Source organism: Chamaea fasciata, unplaced genomic scaffold (genome assembly GCF_029207755.1).
Source record: "Chamaea fasciata isolate MVZ Bird 193981 ecotype frontalis unplaced genomic scaffold, bChaFas1.0.hap1 SCAF_1, whole genome shotgun sequence".
NCBI lineage: Eukaryota > Metazoa > Chordata > Aves > Passeriformes > Sylviidae > Chamaea > Chamaea fasciata.
This window is the reverse complement of record NW_027094086.1, coordinates 136,461,867-136,487,715: the sequence shown is the minus strand read 5'-3', so window position 1 is coordinate 136,487,715 and position 25,849 is coordinate 136,461,867. Positions and strand designations below refer to the sequence as shown.

Sequence of the window (25,849 nt, the reverse complement as noted above, 5' to 3'; positions counted from 1 at the left end):
GCTCTAATCTATGGCAGTGTTTGGTCATAGGGTGGACTCAATGATCTCAAAGGTCTTTTCCAATCTATTGCTTCTGTGATACTGTCAGTTGTACACAAACGAAGATCACCGATGCACATCTTTTGCACTGTCTGCACTGCCAGCCAGGATGGACTTTTCTGTGAATATCTTTTGACTACCAAATGGAGGTGGAAGTGTCTGAAGAACAACTGGATGTGGCACGCAGTGCTCTGGTCTGGTTAACAAGGTGGGGGTTGCTCACAGGTTGGACTTAGTGATCTTAGAGGTATTTTCCAACTACTGGATTCCACGATTCTGTGTGATTCTTACTTATAGCTAATAAAAGAAAGATAAAAAAAAAAATCGATCTACATGAAATTTTCCACAATGTAATGAGGAACAATTAACAATACCCGTATTTTTTTTTTCTCCTTGACAAAAAGAAAAAACTTTTATCAGACCCTCTAAAATAATTTCTTGGGGAAGAATTCTTCATTAAATATACCACTGACAGGGATCTTGTCCACCCACACCCTTGCCCTGACTATATGTCTCAGGGTGCAGCTGCCCAATGCACAGTTGAACATTTCTGTCCTTTTTGTCTGGTCCTGTCCCCTCACCAAAGTCAATGCAACATCAATTCAAGACAGACAGTCCAAGCCAAGCCTGGAATGCCTCTAACAGAACTGCTAGACATTTCATTGTGCCTTGTTCTATCTCAGCAGTTCTTTGGGATTACATGCCTCCTGCAGTGAAAAAAAACAGTTTTTCCTCCTCAAAATAAGACAAAATATTCTAGACAGTGGTAAGGCAGATGGACAAGAAGTCATTTCTGCTGTGTGTAAGGCAGCAGCACTTTCAGCACTGTCACAAATGTGATGGAAGCAACACTGTGCTGCAGGAGTTAAAACTGAAAATGAGGAAGGTGTAAAAAAAGAAAAGAAGAACAGAAATAAAATGTAGTAACCAAAAAATAAAAAGGATAAAAAGGAAGGAGAAAAGATCAAAGCAAAGTAGGTTAAAAGTAGGAATAGGGAGACCAATTACATGAAGTATAATAAAATAAACCAAAAAGCTTAAATGTTTCAGCTATTTCCACTCTACCATATTTTTCTCCTAGCTCTTCTCTCTTCTATCCCAGTCTTATTTTTCTGTCTGATTGGCCCATCTGCTTTTGAAATGTTCTCTTGAGGGTAACTCCTCATCAGCTTTGGTTCTCCTAAGGACACTTTGCCACGCAAGGGATGCCTCAGCAGCTGCGACATTGCCAGCTGAGATCTTTCTGCAAAGTAAGATTGCGAAGGAAGTCTGCACCACAAACTGCTGAAAGCCAGCCCAGAGCAGGGCAGGGACTGCTTTGTCCCAAACCAAATCATCCCACACTCCAGTCAGAACTCAGCACATGAACACAGAGAGCACAGTGCATGCTGAGCACTGGGCAGAACAAAAGACTAATTCTGCTCCTGTTCTATAATAGAGTAAATTAGGAACACTACAGTTGCATCAGCAATGTTGCAGTAACTTGGTGAGAACGTAACTGGACCTCTTGGCACCAAAACCTGGTCATCAGCCACGGTCATAAGCCTCCCCTCAGAAAGAGATCACTGAAGTCAGTGAGCACCTTCATATGTGCAAAGATCTGCACAAGAGGATTCTGCTGAAGAGCCAAAGCTGAAGGGCAGTTGTAAAAAATGAGAATTCCTGTTGAACTGGAAACCCCTCTTGGAAATTTTTATGTGATCATGGTAGTGTTAGAGACAGCAAAGGTACATATTCAGACAAAAGAGCCACTTCTGGTGCAAGCAGGGCAGGTTTCACATCCAAACAGGAAAGCTGAGAATTTCTCCAGTATATGGATGATGCGCTGCTAAAGAACAAACTTCAAAGCTGAACAGATCACCGTTGTTCTGCTAAAGATTTTTCAATGCAAACTTGATTACCCCATGAGGCAGAGAACAGAAGTGCCTTGGAGAAGGGTGTTACAGGAATGTTAAAATATAAGTAATCATCAGTTAGTCTATTCTACCTACATAAATAGTGCTACCTAAAAATGAGCCATTAGGAGAAAGTGCATAACCATGTATTCAAGCACTTACAGGTTAATACAACCTGTGTACAGGAAATGTGCTTTTTTCTAAAATCGATTTCCAACTTCAAAAGACACCCTGGAAGTATGGTAATAACTTTCTCCCCTTCTAGTACCCAAGGTCCTCATTAACACATACAGAGAAAATAGGAAGGTTTTACATATTTTGGCACCGTCAGTTCTGAAGAACAAACACAGACTTGGGACAGAAATGCCCTCCTACCTGGCTTCTTATTCAGTAAGAGAACAGCCTGAATTCCAGTTGTGCCCCTGTCCCACACACGCTTTGGGGAACCTGCAACATGTGCAGACTCCCTGGAAGCAGCACCACCATGCTGCTTTAAGACAGAAAAGGAACAGATTTGCAGAATCTTTCCTACACAGGACACTGTTTATGTCACGTTGCAGGTTCCCACAGAGCCTACCAGTAAACTGTGTAGCGTTCAACATCTCTGCAGAGCTGTATTATACAGTTATCTTTCAGACTCAAACCAAAACATTAATTTGGGCCAAAAGCAGAACCTTTCCCCCACTCAAAAGTTGGACACTTCAGACACAATGCGCAACTGTAGTTATCCATATTTTGCTGTGGTGTAGAATCCCAGCATCACTGAGAAATGCTCCCATTTCAAGACACAACACAATCCAATTTTTCAACTGAGTTAAGTGAAAAGCTGGTCATTTTTTTCTATCTATCTCCTTTCTGATATCTTGAGACCTGAAAATCTTTGCTGCCTCTTTATCTTCTTCCACTAGGAATACTTTCTAAATGATTAGCATTCCTATTCAGTTTCATCTCTTTTATCATCGGATTTCACCAACCTAGCTCCACAAAGAGATCTCCAGGTCAGACAGCTTCTGTCAAAACCACTTGCAGAATTCATGTCTTGAATTCCTATGTTAACATCATTTTGAACCACCAAATACATACTACAGCCATTTTAGCCATGTCATTTTTTCCTCTATTTTTTACAGAATGCAGCTGTGTGACAGAGCCAAGTTTCCTTTGAACCACGAGCTTTTCTCATTACTTTAGTAATTTCCAGTCTCACTGTTCACTTTTTGAAATAATCTATACAACTTGGCAGATGGAGCTGCATCTGGATGAATTTAAAAAGTTCTTCATTACTGTTTCAAAACTCAGGTTACCTCACAGCAGCAAATGCTCAAATCAAACTAGCCCCCTTCATCCTACAATATCAGCATTTACAAACTTCCTTGAGACAAATTTCACTTTATTAGGAGCTAAATAGCCATTTTAAGGCTCTTCATTCTATAGCAAATGTAGAAATGATGGAGGTATTGCTTTTCCCATCCAAAGACAAATCACCCTCCAGGAGAGCCATGCTCGTGATGCTGTCTGCAGTTGAAACCAAGGTGACTAATAGATACCAAGCATACATATTTTGCCCAACTGATATGAAATAAAGTTAATTTCAACGCTAATGATCAATGTTGTTATGAACTCTAGCTGCATTTTTTTGGTGTGTGTTCTATGGCATTTGGTACAAGGTTTTCCTTTATGCTCTCTCAAGGAATTAAATCCTAACTCAACCAGAACTCACTGCACTTCAGGAAGAACCAAACATCCTCCTTACTCTAGCAACAGATTCACATAGCCCAGAGAAATAGCACTATCACAAGGCTGCCTTCCGCAACATTTTATAATATGAAATGAAAAGACAAGGGAAACACTCAGCAGATAAACTGCTGAAAAAACTGTGCTATTTATTCTACAAATATGTACAGGAGACATTATATCCCCTATATATGCCTGTGTGTGTGTGTATTTTAAGTGATGATTAGTAGTAGAGGTATTTCTCTTGGGGAACAGGAACAGCTGTTTTCACACAAGCCAGGAGACAATACATGCAATCCTGGATCAGGCTCAGTGGAAGTCACACACTGCCATTCCCCTGATATCTCACACAAACTGATCTCACAGCGAGAGCTGATGTCATGAACCTCTGGCTAAAGGATGGTGCAAAGAAGGTGGGCATGAGAAGAACCTGAAAGCAGGAGGCAGAGAAGGATGTCTTGTTACACCTCCAAGGAGCAGCTTTGCACCTGTGACTGCAGCCTGAGCTATACCAGTAGAACTGCAACAATTTCAGCACAAACCCATACAGAGATTTGGTCACCTGATGAGAGTAATAGACACCAGCTTTGGACATACTGTTTTCCCTGATGAGCACCAGTCAAGTTTTGTTTTTCCTGTTGTGGACAGTTTAGTCTAAGAACCATAAAATGTGTGTTCTGGGCATGTGTAGGATGTATGTTATCCATAAATCCAGCCAAACAGACTCCCAGGCTTGAAGCATCTCTATTACCTCATCAGCACATATTAGAGTTTGGATGCTCCTTTGAATTCTCTTTTGCAAATGGAGTAAAATGAAAACAATTAAAGCCCACACAAAGCCAGAGGCGAGGGCATTCTCATTTCCTCTGGCTAAACAGAAAATGAGTAGATTAATTTCCAGAATACTTGTGCATGAGCACAGATGCCAGAAATCTCTATTTTCCCTTAGCAAGGCTTCTTTTCGTGTTTTTTAATTTATTTACAAATCAAATATTCTTCAAGTGGGTATGTTTTACAGGATCCTCAAGAGTATTGTGAATGACAAACCAAAGGGCTAGAACTCCTTAAGTGATTATATAATCCGAGAGTTGCAAACCACTGGGATTTTACTGTATAACCCTGACGAGGATAAAAAGCAGCCCTGCATTATTAATGCTAGCTCTGCTTTCCCTTTTTTTTTAAACTCAAGCAAAGGCACTTACTCTGAAAGCTGTTCACTGAGAAGATGTTGGGATGATAGAATCCAGCCTTGCAAATGCATTTGTAGGCTCCAAGCACAAATCCAAGGCCTTTAATTGGCATGCACTGTGAGAAAGGAAAAGAAGAAAAGTCATGCAGCTGATCACACCACTGTATACTCAGATGTACATTCAAGCATAAAAACATTACAAGATACTCTGCGCAGACTTCTAAGAACAAATAGCACTCTTTCCAGACTGACAGTATTTTCTCAGCAGCTTTCCCCATAGTCATATATCACTCCAGGTTTTTTGCCTTGTTCATCTCCAGCAAACAGCAAAGACAGCTATAATCAAGCCTGTCCCACTGATAAACTGACCAAGTGACAAATTTGACTCCTGCATATTTGATCTAGGCAGGACATTAGACGGCTCTGGTTTTTTCCCTGAAGGGTTTCCAGCACTTTTTCCCTGCACAGTAGGTGAGTTTCAGACAGCTGGAGTTCACACTGCGTGAGGAAAAACACGAACGCCTGCAGCCAAGCCCCAACCTTCTGCTGGCAGCACATGCCAGTGTCCCCACAACAGCAAAGTGGAGCTAGCCCAGTTAAGAAAAAGACAACTACTTGTTAAAGAAAATGGCTGCAGACATAAATCTGACCAGGCTGAAAGAGAAAAAACCTATGCCAACAGGAGCCCCATACCTCTAAAATACCTTGTAATTTTACAAGGTTGTAATATGTGAATCAAGTTTTGTTTAAACTCAGCTTCACTCTTGCTTAGTTTTGACACCAGGTCAGCCAAAGCAAATTTATTACCATGACAGAACATCTACTGTCAGACCATTTCTATATATCAAATGGACTTTGCCTAGTACAGAGGGAAGAAACAGTCTAGCAACACAAAGGTAGAAACCCTTGTAAAATGATGATTCCCAGTACAGTTTATTTCACTTCATCAGATGAAAATAGACTACCAGACTAGACGCCTTTACCATGAGCACAGGTATACCTATAACGTAGGTGTACCATGAATATGAACTAGACATTAGCAGTTCCTCAGTGACCAGTTGAATGATTTAACTCAAGCAGCCTCAGTCCTCTCACCTCCTTATTTTTCACTTGTTATTGACTGTGACTTTAGAATATGCTTCAACGTCTAACTGCCTGTGAATGGAAGGAAGATGCAGAGGACAGGGTTCAGTAAAAAATATCTGGGTATAAAAATATCAAATGTACACCAAGAGACAGTCTGCACTATAGACGCTCTAGAAAAACTTGGGGAATAAAAGCTAAGAGTTTCTTCTTATCTCAAATTTCAGCTTTGTGGCATAATTCTGCCTGATGTTAGGAAGTCATGTTGCTTTTCTTTGCCTCATTTCCCCAGACGGCATCATCTCTTCTTGCACCCTTTGCCAATCTGATGCCAGTGCAGGCCTCCAGGTGCTATTGGAAAACAACCAGTAAGTAAGAAACTGGTATGCAAGAACACTGAAAATTCATTCAGCCTTTGTATAAGCATGAAAGAAGAAAAAAAAAAAAAAAAAAAAGGGAAAGAGACGGCCCAAAACAATTTTTTTTTTTTTTTACTCTTTATTTTCACCCTGCAGAAATGTGACTGTTGACAGGGTGGAGAACAGGACAAATTGAAGTGGGAGGAGAGTGTGTGCAAGTCCAATGACAGCCAAACCTCTTTGACCAAACACAGAAAGGTAGTTAAAGTAGTAAAAAGACTTTTTCAGAGAAAAATTCTCTTTTGCATTCTGGCTTCTTGCTTTGCAGGATGAAGGTACATGCTGCTGTAGAGACTGCATTTTCTTTTTGAAGAAAAGACTAGATCCTCCTACTCCTACTGTATTACGTGAATTCTGCAGCACCCCAAGTACTGTATTCATAATCCTTCACCACTGAACAAATTTACAGAATCACAGAATTGCTCATATCAATTATGCTGCAGGCTCATGAATCTGTTCTGCATTAAAACAAACACTTCACAGAGGAATCTTTCACAAACACCCAATACTCACACCAAACAAAAACCTGTGATTTTTATTTTATTGTCACTGACCAGTCTAGAACTTGAAAATGGACAAAATACCTCAAATGCTGTTATCTTTCCTTGATCTAGGACATTATCCTTTTTTCCAGAATTTGGAAAAGCTGTAAAACAGCTTAAAAACCATCATCAAATTGTTTCTTGCAGTCCACATGATCCCAGGCAAAGATGTAATAGGGATTAGAATATCATGTTGACAGGTGGGATGGGGAGAAGGAGAGAAAGAAGCCTAGATTCCTCTAGATGCAATTTCAAACTCTGAAATTCCATTGTGCTCAACATTGCATGGAAACAGAACTATTTACAGCCTGAATTTTTAAAGAATTTCAGCACCTAGACAGGAAAAACCACTAAATACTATGAGCCCAAAAATGGGAAAAAACCTGTCTCTGGAAAGAAAAAAAAAATTACTCTTTTTACAAAAGATTTAACAGATAGTATTTTATTGGCTAATGGTGAAAAATACTATGATGAAAAAAGGTAATAAATAAACTGTTTTCTGCTGTAGAAAAGGAGTTTAGCAAACAAAGTCCAGATTTGTTTGCTATATTAATTCACAGATAAAGGCTCTTTCTGGCTGTCTGTAGGTGAAATCTACATGACATAGCAGGCACAAGCAAGCAGCTTTTGTCCTTGCCCTGACAAGTGGCACTTGGTTCCAGTGGCCCCAGTGGCAGAGTGAGCCCAAGCCTTGCAAAGCTGCACTAGCTCAGCCACAGAATGGGCCACGGGCTTCAGACCCTCAGGAGCACAGGAACTGAGTGACGCACAACAGGCTCTGTACTCACAGCCAGTAAAATATTCATCTGCTGCTAAGTTAAGATTTGATCCATATAGAACTTAGCATTGAATAAAAGCAGACGTGTGAAAAATATCTGCTTCCACATAAGCAAAAAAAAAAAAAAAAAAAAAAAAAAAAAAAAATGGGAAGCATAAAACTGACCCGGTTTCAAGTTTCATTATAAAAGTGAAAACACAGCTCTGGGAACAAACCCACCTTATTCCTGAGTATTTTTGCCTCATCAGTAGTCATCAGCTTTTAGAAAGATCATACTTTAATCAATTCATAAAAGCAGCTAGCTTAGGTTGGATCAGAAGCTCCATTTAGGCTTGTATCACACTTCCTATGTGCCAGCAGTCAGTGTTGAGACAAACAGTGAATGAAAGATGCAGTTGGCTACTGAGTGCTACCGATACGCCCTTCAGGACACCACACTCCTAAATGGAATTTGCATCGCTTTAACTTCCAGTTCTTATAGATGGCTTGGTTACAATTAAGATCAGCTTTATCATCATGTTTGCTAAAGAGAAAGTAATAGGTGTCTGTAGAATTTACAGAGAGCATCTATTCTACCTGTCTGTTCCCTGGTATTACATTTTTAGCTTTACAGTATAATGTAATAACTCCCAAGCTTTTTATAGTAAGCTTTAAATCATACGTTCAGCTCAATAAAACCTTTGATATTCAATGAATATTTATCTTGAGATTATTTATAAGCAAATAGCTCTTGAATCAACACAAGATTTTAACACATTTAAACACAACATCTAAACCAGTTTTTTAAAAGTCTCTATTGGTTTGATTTTATGCTGCTTTTTGTAAAGGACAAAAGTCGGTAAAATCTAATGCGATAAAGATTATCTCTGTTGGAAAGAAAATAAACCCTTCAAATAACATGTGCAATTGCTTTGGAAGTCTGAGCCAAATCTTCTGGCACAAGAGAGACAAAGCCCTTCATCAGATGTGATTAGCCAGAAACCAAGTGACAAAGTATTCAGCAGACACAGGAAGCAGGTGAGATATCCAGAAGGGGAGAACAGGGCAAAACCCCACAAACAGTTCAAGAGAAAGCATGTGGCATCACGTCCCACATGCAATCTAGAAACTCAGATAAAGGACTAAACAAATCCATACTGTGGCATTCTGGAGCAGAGGGGGAAAACCAGTAATTTTACAAATTAAGAAAGAAAAGGAAAGAAAAAAAAAACACACAACAAAAAACTCCACCAAAAACCCCAAAACTAAAAATACAGCCAGCCTTGAGTAGGATACTTCAAGTTTTTCAAAGAGCAGCTTTCAAAATCTGAATTTTCACATGCATACAGCAACAAGAATGTCTCCCTTTCCCAAAGTCAACTCCTTGTTCAAAGGACACAGTAAGAACAATGTCATGATAGATAAAGCTTAACAAAGATAATACAAATAAGCCCATGTTTCTTTGCTCTGTATAGGGGCAGCACATAAGAGATTTCTCGAAAATGCAATGTATAAAGTAATTTTGTACCTGGCACACAATAGGAGCTGGAGCAGGTTGGTTTCCTGCAAAAACCCAGGAGGATTTTTTTCTGATACCGTTTACCACTCCAGTCAAGCACACTCATTCTTTAAAAAAAAAAAAAAAAAAAAAAGGCAAAAAACCACCCCCCCCCAACAACAATAACAATAAATAAAATAAAATCTAAAACTAATTTAAAAAGAGGATAAAAGCCGAAGTCTCTTTGCCTAAGTCAGTGGCAGCTCTGTCATTGAAAAGGCTTTACCCATTGTCTTTTCTCACTTCATTTACCCTTCAAGACCGGAGTGTTGTGTTAGTGTGTTTGCAGCCTCTCAAGTGAGCAGTGAGCACATCCACGAATCCAAGAACCTTGTGCATCACCTGGAAGGCCCTGCTATGCTCCAGAGAGCTTGGGAGGCAGCCAGCTTGCCAACCACACTACTCATTAACTTTACCAATTACAACATATTGGTTCAAAGAGACAGGGCAGGGTTGGCCACTCTATACTTTTACTGCAGGGTTGCTTAGGCCCCTGTAGTTCTTCTCCTTTCTGAATGCATTGGTGGGGATAATTACTTTTTATATCCAAGTTAAAAACGTGTTTTCCAGCAACAAGAGACTTAGAATAACATTGGTTTGTTTAAATCCGAGTCAGTCAAAGCACAGCAACAGATGATCTGATTCAGCTTAGAGCAAAGGTAGTTGTCAGGACAATAGTTTTCTTTATAGTTTGATGCTTTGCTAAAAATTCTTCAGTGCTTTTTCATTTGATTTTTCATTATTCTGATTTTGTTAAGCACAGGATAAGAATAAATAGTGATGGAAAGGAGCCTCAGCTCATTCACACAAATAATAAGTGACACATGACTACTGACAAACCATGAGCAGAAAAGGTAATGTCATTCACTAAATGTAAGGGACTGTATAGTCTTTAACATCTAATTAATTTCTTTTGAAATGTGGCTCAGTTTGGTGATCAGGCTGTATGTTTGAGGAAACAGGACTGACTCCCTTTTGGTTCTCCTCTTCTTAACTTCAAGGATGATGATGATGTTATCAGCCCACTGGTGGACAAACACTACAAACATGCAAGCGCTAGTGAAAAAAAATAATGGTGGAAGTGGACCAAAGAAACAAAGAGAGGAGATCAGAAATATGTTCAAATCATAGTACCTTCTTGGAAGATGGAGAAAGCGGAATAAGTTTAATTGAGCAGTGTTTGAAAGCAGGTTACATGGGGGCCATGGTGGGGCCAAGGAGCAGAAAACTCACCAAAAGTTGTCATACACATGGAGAGCCCATGGTCAACTTACAAACTAAGCTTCCCACAGTCAGGATCCTTTACAGACAGATCAAAGTACAACAATCACAGCAAGTTTCAGAGGATGGGTCGCTTGGACACCCATAGGTTCTCAGCAACAATATTTTTTAAGACCAATTTTTCATTACTGCTGAAAATACCTATGCAATCTACAATCAGACTACTTTAAAAATAGAAATCTCTTTATTTGATAGTCTGGAATTGACACTGATAAACTGAATATCATTTTGCAACACATCAAACTTCCCTTCTGGTTAACATACTAAACAATAAAATTACAATGTCTCCTCTCCTAGAAAACTGCACTGCAATTACAGGGGAACCTGTTAACAGACACCAAAGGGACTGAAAATTTTATAGCCATTAAATAATGCAGCGTAATTAATTCAAAGGCACTTTCTCAGGGCCTGATATCCTTGGCTTTGAAGATGAGTTAAGACATTTTTCACCATTAGCACAGGTTAAAAGTCATTTAGAGCAAAATTTCATTCACTTCCTCAGTGTCCTAGCTAAGAGAGAATTCTCTTCATACTGTCTAACTTTTTCTTCCTATCACTAGTGTAATTGCAGGCTCTACACATGGGCAATACTGGAAATACCAAACATTATCAGCAGAAGACCTTCCAGAAGGTCTGTCAAGTAACGTGCCAAAACACACAGAGGTCCTTTACCTGTGAATGCCTGGTTCTGCCAGCTACTTCTGCATTCATCTGTAGCTTGGCAGCAACTGTTGCAAAGTTTGCCTGGAAGATGAGCCACACAGTGAGACAGGGGATTAAGAAAGCTTGCCAATATCTGCAAGAATGTGAGTCATTTCCGAAATCATTTGGGGAGGGGGGCAGGGAGGAAAGCTGCATCTATTCCTGATCTCTACAAAAGACGCAGTGTTTTAAGAAAAGCAGAAACCCCTAACTTTGTATTATTTATCAATGTCAATTTTTAACCAAATTTTCAGTTGGCCTATCTCTGCCAATAAATGCAATTAGTGGCCCTATGACAATGCAAACTAATTCCATTCTGAAATCCATTCTGCACATTTATAAACTTTATTAAAAATATTAATTTACAGTACTAAAATCAGACTTCCACATTTCCTTCTAAAGGTCAATAGGAAATACCAGAATAGGCAATCCAATCCAGTAACTCATCAAGACAATTGTGATGCTTAAGCACGGAAAACTTATTCAGGATGGGAAAGAATAACAGGGGGTAGAGGGTGCACAGGAACTGCACAGCTCATTGCACAGAAGGGCACAGCCAAACATCCAGGAGACTGCACCAGTCTTTGGAAAGAGTCTGACTGTTGAAGTGCTTCCAGCATGGACAGCCTGCTGGTCTTCCTAGCAGGAAAGGGAAAAAATTTCCTATGGTTCATCCAACAGCTAACAAATAGCTACTGTAATCAGTAGGTAATTTAGACAGATGATTCAAAGAGGGGAATAAAATGGTGGAAAACAGTGCATGAAATTTTAATAAGTTAACGTGGACAACATTGCTAAACCAACATTTTCTAGCCAGCAGATGTATCTGACATTTCTACTGCATTTCCTAGCAACTATTCATGTAATTATTTCTTTATTCCTAAACAATGATTTCTAGGCTGATTCCACACACTAGCAAGACGTACATAACCACATTGAAAAGGTCTGCAGCAGTTTGTGTCTGTATTCCCAGCCCACAATCACTTTCTGGACTTACTGCCTGGTTCCAGGCAGTGCAGCAGGGGTCAGAAATCTGCTAAGTTCGCACAATCTTCATAAAATTAACATCCTGCTAGAGAAGAGATACCCTCTGAGTGTCCCTGATGAGGGGGAAACTAAATCACAAGGACATATATTTTATTAGACACCAGAGAATGCTCTTCGAACATGCGAAATTCACAAGAAAAGTTTTAGCTGGCATTGCTGCTGTCTTAGACATCAGTGAAGAGCATAACATCCTCATAGACAAACTCAGAAAGTGAGGACTGGATGAATGGACAGTGAGGTGGACTGAGAACTGGTTAAATACCAGATCCCAGAGGGTGATAATCAGTGGCACATGGTCTAGTTGGAGGCCTGTCACTGCTGGTATCCCCTGGGCCCATATTGTTTAGCTTATTCATCAAGGCTTGGATGAAGGGGCAGAGCCCTCCTCAGCAAGTTCACTGTCAGCACAAAGCTGGGAGGAGTGGCCGATACCCCAGAGGGCTCTGCAGCCCTTCAGAGGGACCTTGACAGGGTGGAGACATGGACAGAGAAGAACTGACTGAAATTCAAGAGGGGCAAGTCCTCAAGAATCATCTGGACACAATCCTGTGCAATGAGCACAAGAATAACCGGGCTTGAGCAGGGAGTTTGGACCAATTAACTCACTGTGGTCCCTTCCAACCTGACCCATTCTGTGATCTGTGATAACAAAATATATTAGGAAACCAAGCTATAATAATCTGATGTTCCTGTTCCTTGGTATTCAGCCCATCTTTAGGACTCACCCTATTTTTCCAGAGGTTTTGACTACTCAAGACTGCCAGGAGTCTTGAGTTGAACCCAACTGGGTGAAGTTGAATAAGTTATGTTCTTAGTTAAAAAATTATTTCTTACTGAAATTCTACTTGAGGAGTTTGTGTGAAACATGGTTGAGAAGACAGCTGAAGAGAGGCTCAAATTTTAATAGATTTGGTCAATTTTACAGCATTCTTTCCCTTTTATATTGATGTCACATTGGACAGGAATTTAAGGAAGATACCCAGCTCATTAGTACTTAAATGAAGACATAGCATCTTTTACCACAAACCAGTCTGACATAGTCAATTACATGAGTCTTTCTATTTGGTGGTCATTGGCAAAACTAAACACTCAGCTATGTTCTGTCCATCAGCAGCATGCATTTTAAATGCATATTTCTTTAATTTGAAAAGACAGTCAAGTCCTGCAGCAGAGCACTTGTTCAGTCCACAACTTGATCAATATCCTTTCAAAAATTTTGCTTCATTATGGACTGTAGCCTCTACAGTTTGACAATGTGTCAACTTATCAGGAAAGTTAATCTTACCTACAAGATACTAACAGAACCTGAGGTTTTCTACTTGTCCGCGTCAGGGTTGGAATGTCCCTCAGAACTTAAGTTCAGAGCACAGTTTCTGGGTTTAACCATGATCTGAGCTCCGTTAAATTACAGTTTCTTCATGACTACTTTCAATCCCACAGTGAGAAGAAGCACCATATTGTCGCTGTCAGAAAAAAATCCTCTCCAAATCCCACTACTCGACAGCAACAGCTTCACGCTGATCTCCACAGCCTGGAGCTGCACACTCATTCATTACGAAGCACAAGTCCCACAGAGGTGCTGCATGTCCCACCAGCACCATGAAAACAGAGCACCCACTATTTGCCTAAATAGCTCACAATATGCACTATTTGATAGCTCATTCCATTTCTTCTTCAGCACTAGGCAAGCACAAGAGTTTTAAAAAATGCTTTGGGCAGACAGTTAAACTTTTGGGCAACAGATCAGAAACAAAATGTTATAACAGCCTAATATGACAGAGCAATACGCTTGATAAATTAATACCTGTCTAGTTGCTTACTGCTTCTCATCCAGGACACCTCAGAGATCAGCCAGGAAAATGAAATTCTGCTTTTTGCTCTAAATACTTGCTTATTCCCTGCAATGTTTATCAGATTTGAAGAAAAAGGTCCTAATTTTGAGTTTTAACTGTCCATAGGCAAGTCCTCACTTCTAGGTCTAAGGGTAGGTAGAGGGTTGGTGATGAAGCCCCCACACTCTAGACAGACACCTTGAAAATATTTCCTCTATTCTTCTGCTTCACTTATTTCAAATCTAGATTGTTACTTTTCTCCAAAGCCCATGTAGCCTTGATGACTCATATCTCACTCCTCCATTGCCGTCTGGAGCTGGAGGGTTTGGCCATAAATGTAAATTCCTTAAAAGTTTCATTCTAAATGGCTGCTTTTGATATTTAATGATGCTTCTCTCTCCTCATCATTATTTTTCCTTCGGGTTTGCACTTATTCCAACAAGGCTATCCCTGTGCCCTGGTGATTAAAAGACACTTTTCCCTGTTCTGCTAGGCAGCCATTTCCTGCCCAAGCTGAGCTCCTCCTTCATACAAGGCTACAACTTTTCTCCATTTAATATTAGGAAAGTCACCCACTATAAAGCTGTTCTCTGAAGGTCACAGTGTCACATGAGCTTTCATACAGCCCTACAAAGAGCATGCAGACTAAGAATAAGGATTGTGCCCAGGTATCTATAGGAATGGAAACATTCCAACAGGAACTCCAACAGGGAGTCCTTGTGTCATAGAGTCCTCTCACATCCACAGGAATTCTAAGCATATCTGCTGGAGCACATCACACACAGCTTAAGCTCTGCAGGGGTTTTGGGACACTGTTATGCCAGGGAATCCATGGAACAGTGCAGACTCATAAGTCTGCCAAGGTGGCTCAAAATCTTGGTAGCAGCCCTCCTCTTTTGTGACATCTTTAAGCAGGACACTTTCTTCTTGTATAAATATGAAGTACAGATTCCTGCACTGTGAGAGCTCCAACCAGGACAGCTTTCTTCTTGTGTGAACCTATAGTGTAACTAATCTTAACCACAAAAGTGCAGCCACATTTAATCAATCTTCTGAGATGTACAACACTAGACATTCCAAAACGATGGTTAAGTTCAAATGTAGGCTGGAAGGATGAAATATACTTTTTCTTTTCAATTTGTTCAGTACACTGCTTTCCCTTTGTTTAGCAACGCCCTGTTTTTGAGCCAAGGTCCCAAACCTTGGGACAGACTGCCCAATTCCAAAAGGAGTTCCCTGCTAACCCAAACAGCAGATGGCCACACCACAGAGATGCACGATGATGTTCCAGCTTGCAGCACGAAGCTAAAGCAAAGCATCAGTCTCTCGAACTTTGTCTTCCTTCTCCTGGCAGGGTAACTACTGATAACACTATTTGAAACACACGTGGCTGCAAACTTGGAAGCCAATTTCCTAGGAATCATTAAGAATGTCAGGACATTCAGCAAGTTTACTTGCACTGTAATTATTTCTTCCCCAAGCACTGGCAAGTATACAGTGGCAGAAGAGTAACACTAAAACTCAGGAATCAAAGTGGCCTTCAGGCAATACAGTACCTATCACTTACCAATTCTATGTAATGAATGTGCATGAAAACAGGGCTTAATGAATAACAAGTTATGTGGTACATCATCTGAAGAGAAAGCAGGCTGCAGTTTTCTCTCTATAATTCAGCAGCTGCCAGGAGCTGATTCACAAAGCATGATGGACTGGATCTTTTCTGACATCATTAAAATTAAAAGTGAAATTGTTTTCCATTATTAATTATAGAAATGTCCCTCTTCTTTACAGAGCTCTCAGAAATGGTGAAACAGCATCTGGTAGCAGAACACTGTAGACATACAAACCTCAGCAGACAATAGGATGCTTGGAAGCGTTTGCCTCAGACTGAACAAAATGTCAAGTTTACTTTCCATCTGACAGAGCAAACCCATTTTTATTGGAAGCCCCTACAGAAACAGCACCAAAGACCTGCCAGCCTTAATGTGACACAGGCCTGTGCACACAGGCATCCACCCTCTATCATTACTTTTTAACTCTCATTTTGAAATAACTTGAAGATGTGGCAACAGTTACCACTTCTATCCACTAGAAAAATCCTGGAGACCAGTGAAGTCACTGCCAGGACAAATCAAGGAGGAACCGAGTCCCTTCTCACATCCATAGATTTTAGCTGGTAACATGGAGATGTTATACAGTTCACAGTGGAAGGGGAAACAACTTACAGATTAAGAGAGACAATTTTTGGTTAGTAGCTTCATTAAACTGCACTTTAAAGGCATCAGATTTTGTTTCATATTTATAAATAAATAATACTCACAGTTTCCGGTGTTCACAATACCAGAACAACATAGCACAGAAGCTTGTAAAATTACCTTAGTACTATGTTTTCTGTTACTGCTTCCCCCTCTCTGTCCTTTCATCTCACTCTGCAAAATGCAACACATCCCTAAGGACATGGGACTTGTGACCCACTTCCCCAGAAAAGCCTCCCACCTCATCCCCAGGAACAGCACAGGCTCTCCATTCGCCTCACCCCAACAGACTCGTATTTCAAACACTTATGAAGCAAGACACAAATCCAGGAACCAGCCCATTTAGTCTGAAGAGCCTTTCCAGTTCAAATACACTGATCAGTATTTTTCTCAATCTTCTAAAAGTGCAAATAGGACACAAACTGGGTCTTCCAGATTTCTATCCTGAGACTCAAAAAATTCCATCTCAACCATTCATTTTATTAAAACAAACCAACTAACAAACAAGAACAAACCACCAGGTAAATTGCATTAACATGTTTCTGCACGGTAAGCAAATTATAAACCAGCAAAGTTTGTAGACGAGTTTCTATGGAATTTTCTTGAGTCTGAGCAAACTCCCAGAAAGTACTGTTATTGCTTCACAGAGTCCAGGAAGTTTCTGAATTCTAAATAGTAAAGTTGTAGTCCTATAATACAGTGAATACAAACCCATAATAGGATAACTATATCCAAAAGCTCCATCGTAGTTATCTCATTATAGGATTGCATTTACTGTATTATAGAATTACAAAACTGCCAATGGAGCATGGCAGAAGCTTACGGTGAAATCCTGCTCTCTCTCACATCAACCTTTCAGCGAGTCAGAATATGTCATGAAAACCCTAAAACCCAGAGGCAATGTTTTGAAAGCTCAAAAAATTCAGAAACATCAGAGAAAAAAGCAATGCACTGTCTATTGGCAGCATGAGAGCCCTGCAGACCTGCAGAGCCTGCGAGCTTCCAAGTCAAGTTCAGAGGTTCTTGGTAAGGTTCAAAATGTTCAGAAGTTCACAGGCATGGTCACTCCAGGATAAATGCTCCCACAGACTCTCACTGTGACCTACCGACTAACAATCCTTGCTCATCTCTCACAGGAAAATGCTTCCTTTGCTTATTTACAGGCTTCTTTCTCACTTGTCTTGTAGATGATACATCTTTTCCTTATCTATGGACTTCTCTGGGGTGGGGAACTTTCTTTTTTGATCCCACTTTCAAATTCTCCAGACATCTCAGGATTAGGGATTTCATAGAGCCTTGTACCACAACAAATGTTTCGGTGAAGTAGTATATGTACCAGGCTGTTTAGTCAGCACCATACCCACAGGGAAATAGAGCAAGAAGATTTTAAAAAAAGCTTTCTTGCTCCATAAAACAGCAACTTGCTCACTCCAATGTAAGTATTTTTAAAGTATTTCTGTGATATAGAGAAAGTCACCTGACAAGCTAAACTGTACTTGGGTTTTGCTATCTTTTGAGACTGTTATGCTGCTTATAATTGCTCTGACTTGTAAAAAAAACCCCAAACAGTTAACGTTGGTAGTGATGCTGGTAATGACAGAGCAAGTCATAGAGAGTAAAATTAATTATATTCAAATTAAAGCAAATTTGGGAGAGGCATTGGGACACACTCAGTATTCAGCTACCTTTCAAATTACAATCCACCATTTTTATAGGCTTGTGGTGGAGAGATTAGTTTTGTAAACACGAAGTTCCCCATGTAAGGACCAAATGGAAAGAAGTGAGTGGGCATTAAACACCCCCACCTACAGAACACATCCCTGCAGCAGCAGCCAGGTGAGTGCCAGTGCCCCTTCATCTGCCTCCGGCTGCCACATGTGAGACAGGAGAAGGGTGGGCCTGGATCTACTGCACCCATGAGGCTTTTTCTCTTACAGTTTCCACAGCTACAAGACAGGTGATTCAACACAGAAACTACCTTCAGCTGCATTCTTTAGCACTTTATAAAATTTTACCCAGCTATCCATACAAACTATTAGCATTCTTAAAACTGTCTTTCTCCCTAGAAATATGCCACAGGCTCCTCAGCCACATAGCCTAACTCCTATTATAAACCTCCAAAAGAAATACACAGAAAGTGGAAAAAAACCCCTCATCTTGTACTAATCTCTTAGCAATAAAAGTAAATATGACTGTCAATTTCCAATAATAAATATGAATTGTATAAATCCACATGACTACCAACCATATAAAGTTAATATAAAAAAACGACCCCATCCAGTATCTTCCTCCCTCATACTTCTTGCAATCTCTAAATCCTCCAGACAAAGCCATTTATCCCATGCTGCGGAACCCCAAACTAGAAGTGAGGAGACGTACATGAAAGGCAAGCCAGCTTTTAGTGGCATATCAAAAGCAGCTGAAAATACACAGCAGTTCACTGAAAAGGACGATTCTTCAGGAAATTATTAGTGGCTATTTTCAGAATCACAATAATATGCATAGAGCTGCACAGAACAAAAGACATATACAGTCTTTGCCACATGAAGTTTATTGTAACAGACACTTGAAAGGCAAAATGAGAAGGATTCAATTCTATTCTCATTTGCCCTTATTTTAAAAAAACCAAAATTCCAGTGACTCCAGTGCTTCCAGTCACCTCACTAAAATTACTGGTTAATGATGCTTGAATCAAACACACTTTGTCTCCTGCTTTTATACTTTAATTTACACTCAATTTTTTTAATACGAACTCATTTGTTGAGATTATTAAGAAGTTATAAAACCTAAAGAATGAAGATCACCTCAGCATTAAATGCCACCTTTGACCCCAGCTTCCAGCAGATTCCAGAAGGATGAGAAAGTAGGGTAACCCCACTACTATTGCCAATTAGCAAGTAACACTCACTAAGCCACAAGACTTCCCAAGTCCCCATCAAATTCCAGCTTTATCAATGAACACTTTTCATTGAATTTATCAATGAATATTCTTCCTATTAAAATCACATTTCAGTCAGGATTCAAAATTTCATCCTTTAAAGTAATTTCACAGAATTCTATTAAACCCTTTCACAGAGGCAAGAAGCACTCTGCACTTGAAGACACTTAACTTCAGATAAATTTTCTCCTCATTTGCTCTAAGACAAGTAGGTGTTACGGCTGCATATGTCTTATGGCTACAACAGAAATGCCTTCTTTGCATGGGAGAGTCTGCCATCTTCCCTATCTGATTTGCTTCTTATGCTGAAACAACCCCTTGGATTCTCATGGCTGCTTTGCTGGTGTAAGAAACTACCAAAATGAGCAAGACAAATAAAACAGAGCTCTAAAATAAGGTGCATAACAAAGCTGCTATCCTTTGAAGATGTCAAGTATTTCTCAGATTTTGGAGGACTCATTTATACAAATATTTAAGCCCTCAAAGCCAAAACATTTACCAGTCATTTAGACATAATCATCTTGTCACTTACATAGAGCTCAACAAACATATCATTGGGGAAACCTCTCAGTGTAATTAACATTGCATTGAATGACAACTAAAGAAAAACATTATAAGCAGTCTCATTCAAACCTGAAAGGCAGTATCTACTATGTCAACACTCACTTCACCAGGAAGATTGATTTTCCCCATTATTATTCTTAACTGTACACATGTAGCTTTCAGTTTGATTTCACTATTTTAATCATAGCCTGACTTCGAGGTTTTCTGTTTGGCAGTGTAGTCCCAAATTTTGTTCTCAGGAAAGCAAGAGATCAAGCCACATTGCCTGTTAGCACAGTTAAGAGATCTGATGGTCAGAATGGAGTGGAAAGACAGGAAAAATTACTGTAATTTTTATTAACTTTCAATCTTGTAGGTAAAATTTTCAGAATTTTCAGTAACCTACTGTAAATAAACCAAACAAAATAGTAAATGCTGGTTCCACTCCAATAATCATTATATTTTCCTAAATGTACTGTCCAGTCTTCAGACAGTACAGTTCCAGAAGGAACTGTAGCTCCCAAAGCTCTTATTTTTCCGTCAGTGTTGTTCAGTTTCATAGAGAGAAGCAAACTGCAATCATGTTTACCTAAGTTATAACACATTTCCTCTATATTGACTGCAAAAGATGCAAGCAGAGCTATCTGTCAATGTACCATTTTAAAATATAGACACAACTGTTCTCTAAGCAGCACAGCTCTAAGCTCTGAGATGCAGCAAGGTCTCACCAGCACATCTGAATTCTGCATAAAGTACTATTAGTGTCTAATTAAATATTAATTACAAGAATGTAGTTGAACAGCATTTAACTGGGGAAAGGCCATCAGCAAATCACAATTTTTCTGCCAAAAAAATACCTAGCACAGCACTACGTTACTTTCTGCCCTATTTAATGTGGATCACAAGGAGGCAGTAAGTGGTCTGAAAGCATCAGTCTCACCCAGTGGCAAATCCTGTGGTCCATGGTCCTCCCCAATTTAGCCAGACAGAATCCTGCCTAAAAAGCATGCCTGGGAGATGTGAGTATTATTTATTCCAGCAAGAGGAAAATGTTCAGTTCCAAAGAGAAGTTCAGCCTGCACATGGGAAGCCAACAGCACAGATGTTCCTGACCTCCCCTCCTGCCTGACAAAGAGTTTGGGCACCTGCCCTCACACCCAGCTGCCGCTTGAGGGTCCCTGCTGACTACACAGGGACCACAGCCATCCTTCTTCAGGAGGAAGGGACCACCTCTCCAGCTATCCACACACATTTCCTGCAGTCATCCTAATCAGCAGATCAAACTGAAGACCCTTCCCACACCTCATGTCATGCTCAGCTGCTTCGTGCCATATCCCATGGATGTGCACTAGATCTGCCTGTGAGCGCTGATGGCAGCAATGCAGCTGTGACACCAATTTTTCCCAAACAAACCTATGTAATGTGAGGGATGTATCACAAATACTTGAATTCTACCAACTGAGGCGAGCAGAACCAGGGCCTCCATTGAAAAATGGGGGCCATTCCTGTTTTGCTAACTTACAACTATGAGATATGGGTTGAAGGAAAGCTCTCGCACTACCTTAGGTCAGGGCTGAACAAATACTTTTCAACTATTATCTGCAAAATAAGAGTTGTCTGGGTCATATTTAAATTATTTAACTGTCTGAATCCATGCCAGTGAAAAAATACTGCTGAGGAGAGGGAGAGCTTTAATTTTGTATGATTAAAACACCGATTCAATAATGGCTGCAGAACTGGTCGTTTCCAACTGGGCAATGAAAAAACAGAAGAACCTTCACCTACCACTGAACTGTAGCCATCACAGGTGCAGACCCTTCTCTTGTGTTGAAGGACCCAAACTTGCACCTCCCATCCCCAGAGATTGCTCCAGCACTCAAAATTATTCTGGGAGTAGTTTGACTCAGATTCAATCGAACAATGTAAAATAATGATCTCTGGGCATTTTAGTTCAAGTGTCTGAACATGCTTTAGAAAAGGCATCTCATCTCTCAAATGCACCCTTTAGCTACCAGGCAGCTAATCCATTCACATCTCCTTGGTGCTTCCATGCCACATGGCAGCACTCTAAGTAATTTATTAAGTGACACTTAGTAGGGTATAGTTGAAGTGCCCAATTTCCTCACACCAAAAAACCCTGTTACATTTTTTATCACACACTTCCCTCCTCAAGGTGCCCTCTCGGTTTTCATGTTTCACCAGAGCACTGAAATATTTTATAGCACTCACGAGAGCACTGGATGGCAGAGACACATGATCCCTGCCCAAGGAACTCACAGCCTGGGAAACAAGCAGGGACAAGGCAGCAGGATAGCAGAAGCAGACAGTGTCAGAATTCCTGAGCTCTGGGATACGCCCTTCCCAGGCTTTTACCTGGGAATTCACCTAGTGCTGTATCTTCTCCTGTCTGCCTTCTAGAGCACTTGCCTTTCAGAAATAGGCATCTTCACAGTCCTGAGCTGCCTCTGCAGAAATTACTCTGCTAATCTTTTTCTTCCATTTTTTTAATTTCCTTCAGAATATTTTTCTGCTTCTGACTTCTCCCTTCCTTTCAATTCTACTGTTAGATCAGTTTGATACAATTACCATTTTTGATTAATGAAAGAAGAACAAACTCAAACACACTGTTCTTCCCAATAACACAGGTCACATGAATTGCTTAAGAGTTAAGAAGTCATCAAGCAGAGGTTTATGGGACCTATTTTGCAAAGAAACTACACAATCTAGAAAGAACAGCAACTCAGAAGGCATCTTTACATTGGCTGAAGAAGTTGGGCATCCTCAGGCAGGATGAACCAGCTACCTACAATGCCAAACAACTTCTGTCCACTTCCCCAGGCACTTTGTCTCCAGAGATCAGTATCACACTTACAGCATTTTGGCGTCATCAGAGCAGTTGCTAATGGAGAGCTGGTAAGCTCCAAGGGAAGTAGAAACAAGGCATGCAGGCTGCTAGAGCACCACCACAGTAAGTGCTCCCAAGGGCTCTGTGGGAAGTGCTTCTCCCACCCGGGCTCTGTAAGAAACAGTGCTGCAAATAGCACCACATGCAGAAGTATGAAACAACACCTGGGGACACAATTTGAGAATGTTTTTTCGGTCCACTCATTCTCTGCTTGCAGCTGCCGTAAGTACATGTGAAATTGCTCCACATGATCCAACTTCTTCGGTTTCTACACTGGCTTTTAGAGTAACAGAACCAGCTGAACGTGTTATTTTTTATTTTAGCCATTGCCTCTGCATTAAATAGGTTACGTTGAATGCTGAGGGTGAATGAACAAACAAGATTTCTTCTTAAAAGCTAAGTGTAGGATTAGCCTATTGGAGATGAATGCCAAGGAATCTCACACTGCGCAGCCTGGATTCAGGCACTCTGGAAATGCAGACACCCTGGGAGAGCACAGGCTTTTAATTGCAGATACACTGGTTCCCAGCTTACACTTGTAATTATTCCTTACTGCTCATCTCCATAGAAATGAAAGGATTTACATCTTTTTAAATAACTGCTTTAGAATTTTCAAACATATCTTACAACGACAATTTAAAGCATTCAGCCTGTGTTATCTAAGCTGCTAGAGCAGAGAAGCAAACAAACCAGTATGATTCCCCCTCCTTTCCCTAATGCATTTTTATGTTCTGCATACATCAATTTTTAGCAACACACTTTTTAAACTGATAAATGGAGATCTTCAAGAACTATTTGAACATTACATCTAAGACTACTGTGCCATTTCTCAGGAGTCACAGGGAAAAGTTTAACTTTTCTTCTGTAGTGTTGCCCTCCTTTCCTTTCCTATGTTTTACAACTTTTGACTGTGGTACTTGAAAACAAAACTGACCAAGAAAGCCCAACAATTAATTCCAGGAGCAGTGATTGCAACAGAAAGTTGGTCTAATAGATTTAAAATAGACTAGTGCTCTAATGTCCCTGCCTCACACAGTCAAGTCATAAATTCTAACTCATTCTTTGAAATCAGAAGCAGGTTGCTGATGCAGACAGATCCAGTTTCACCTGGGAGGTAATGAGGTGAAGTCATTGCTTGGGAGAGAAGAAAAATACATCCAGCTGACTATGCAGCATTTAACTCAATAGCTCCCTAGAGGGAAGTATCAACAGCAGGGGTGCAGCTGACAAGTGAAATGCTGCTTTCTGTAACACTTTACTACCCGTTTGTGTGCTATAGGAATAGCAAATCGTCAAAAGGCCACAGAGGAACAGAGCTCCATCAAAGCAATCTGCAGAGGTACCTTTTGTGGTTAGTAGGCAAGAATTCAGCAAGCTCATGGGCTGGCACAAAGCTTTGTCCCTTGAATATTGTTAGACATTAGTTTTCTGAAAAATGCCTGTCCGGGCTGTTCAGTGCTTCACAGTATAGACAGAATATAAAGTCCCTGCTTTTAGACCTTAGACTATATAAAGGGTCCTTGGCAATAGGATTTAACATCTCTCCTGCGACTCTGGATGCCACTGTTACCATCTAAAAAAAAAATCTCTATAGTCAGTACAATGAAGGAAGTCTGGTTTCTTAAGAGATACACCTTATTTTTGACTGTGAGCTCTACTTCAACCATCTCACGTGGCTGGGACTCTAACATCTCTTGCCTGAAACACATGAAGTCACCCCACGTCTTTCACCTCATGGAGAACTTCTCCTTCCCTCCACTCCTTTCTCTTCATAAAACACACAAGACCAGAACATATTTGTGACTTCACTGTCATATTGACAAATGGTTCAAAATTTTCTGTGAGATGACCTGACAGTCACACAACATGCTGGTGAATATTATCTTTTCCATGGGATTCCAGGCTAAAATTACAATATAAATACATCCAACAGTAACACAGTGTCCCGCAGCTCCTGTCACTCACAGACCTAGGCTGTTGTGCTTATTACTCACTGAGCTACGAGACTGTCCCAACTCAACACGGATGGCTGACCTCTGAAACACTTCCAAGCAGACTTCAAGTTTAGTAAAATTGTGATATTGGAATGTCTTGACAAATTTTTGACAAATTTGACAAGGTTTGTTTCTCTTTATCCCCATGCTGCACTGAACACTATTACAAAGGGCTCTATTTCAGCACCTCTTTACTGTTGAGCTTGTAGATTTCTGCAATCACTTCAGCTGTGTGACCTGGATAGAAAAGTGATTGTAGAAATATGGAAGTTTCCTATACGTTTGACATTTTATCAGTTAAAAGAAATCATCAGGGAAAAAACCCATTCTTTTTCTTAGAATTATCTCTACCACAGCTTCCACATTTTGTAGAAGCACTGCCCTGGCTGCAGATTGGGTCATGTCACTACAGCTAATCAAGAGCGTGTCTCCTGTGTCCAGAACCACCATCTGAGTGAAGTACATCAGATAAAAGCCAATACATTAGCACACTAATAGCTGCTGCAAGTACTCAGCAAGAGAAAGAAGATGGGCACCTACTGATTGATGATATCTTGAAAGGACAGAGAACTGCCCAAAACTTGCTTTCTGAACAAGGGGATTATAATATAATTTCCAACCATTTCAAAGTAGCAACGACGCAAGGATCATTATACAATCCAAATTGCTTATTGATCGTTAATTAATTTGATTATCAGCAGCAGAAACCAGCTTCCTGAGCAAAATCTATCCAACAGCCTCACCATCAGATACTCTATCCTTCCCTCCTAAAAAATAAATAAATAAATAAAATTTAAAAATTGCCATAACTGTTTTTTCATGAACCCTTCCCAACCAGGGAGGTCACACGTCTCAGTAAAAAAGAATCTGTCCAAAAATCCAAGTGTCCAAAGATAATGCAAAGCAGCCTGAACAGTTTGGTAAGTACCACGGCCCTACTCCCAGCCAAAAAACACATTAGCATTTGATCCATCATCTGCCACCTATAAAGCCTTGACAGCAAGCTGAGCAGCTTTGACCTGCATCATACCGATCTGAGAATCACTGGAAATTTGAGAATCACTGGAAATTTCCTCACAGCTGGGGGACTGCTGCACCTTGTTGAGACAGACATTGTTAATCAGACTGTCCTCAATCTT

At 40.2% G+C, this 25,849-nt stretch overlaps 1 protein-coding gene across 1 annotated transcript in view; it reads right to left on the bottom strand.

Moving 5' to 3' along the window:
* GPR158 (G protein-coupled receptor 158) overlaps positions 1-25,849 on the bottom strand; it is a 187,149-nt gene that overhangs the window by 102,781 nt on the left and 58,519 nt on the right. Inside the window, exon 3 of the mRNA XM_066199205.1 lies at positions 4,868-4,970. Within this exon, the coding sequence (XP_066055302.1) occupies positions 4,868-4,970 (103 nt within the window). The remainder of the gene's footprint in view (positions 1-4,867; positions 4,971-25,849) is intronic.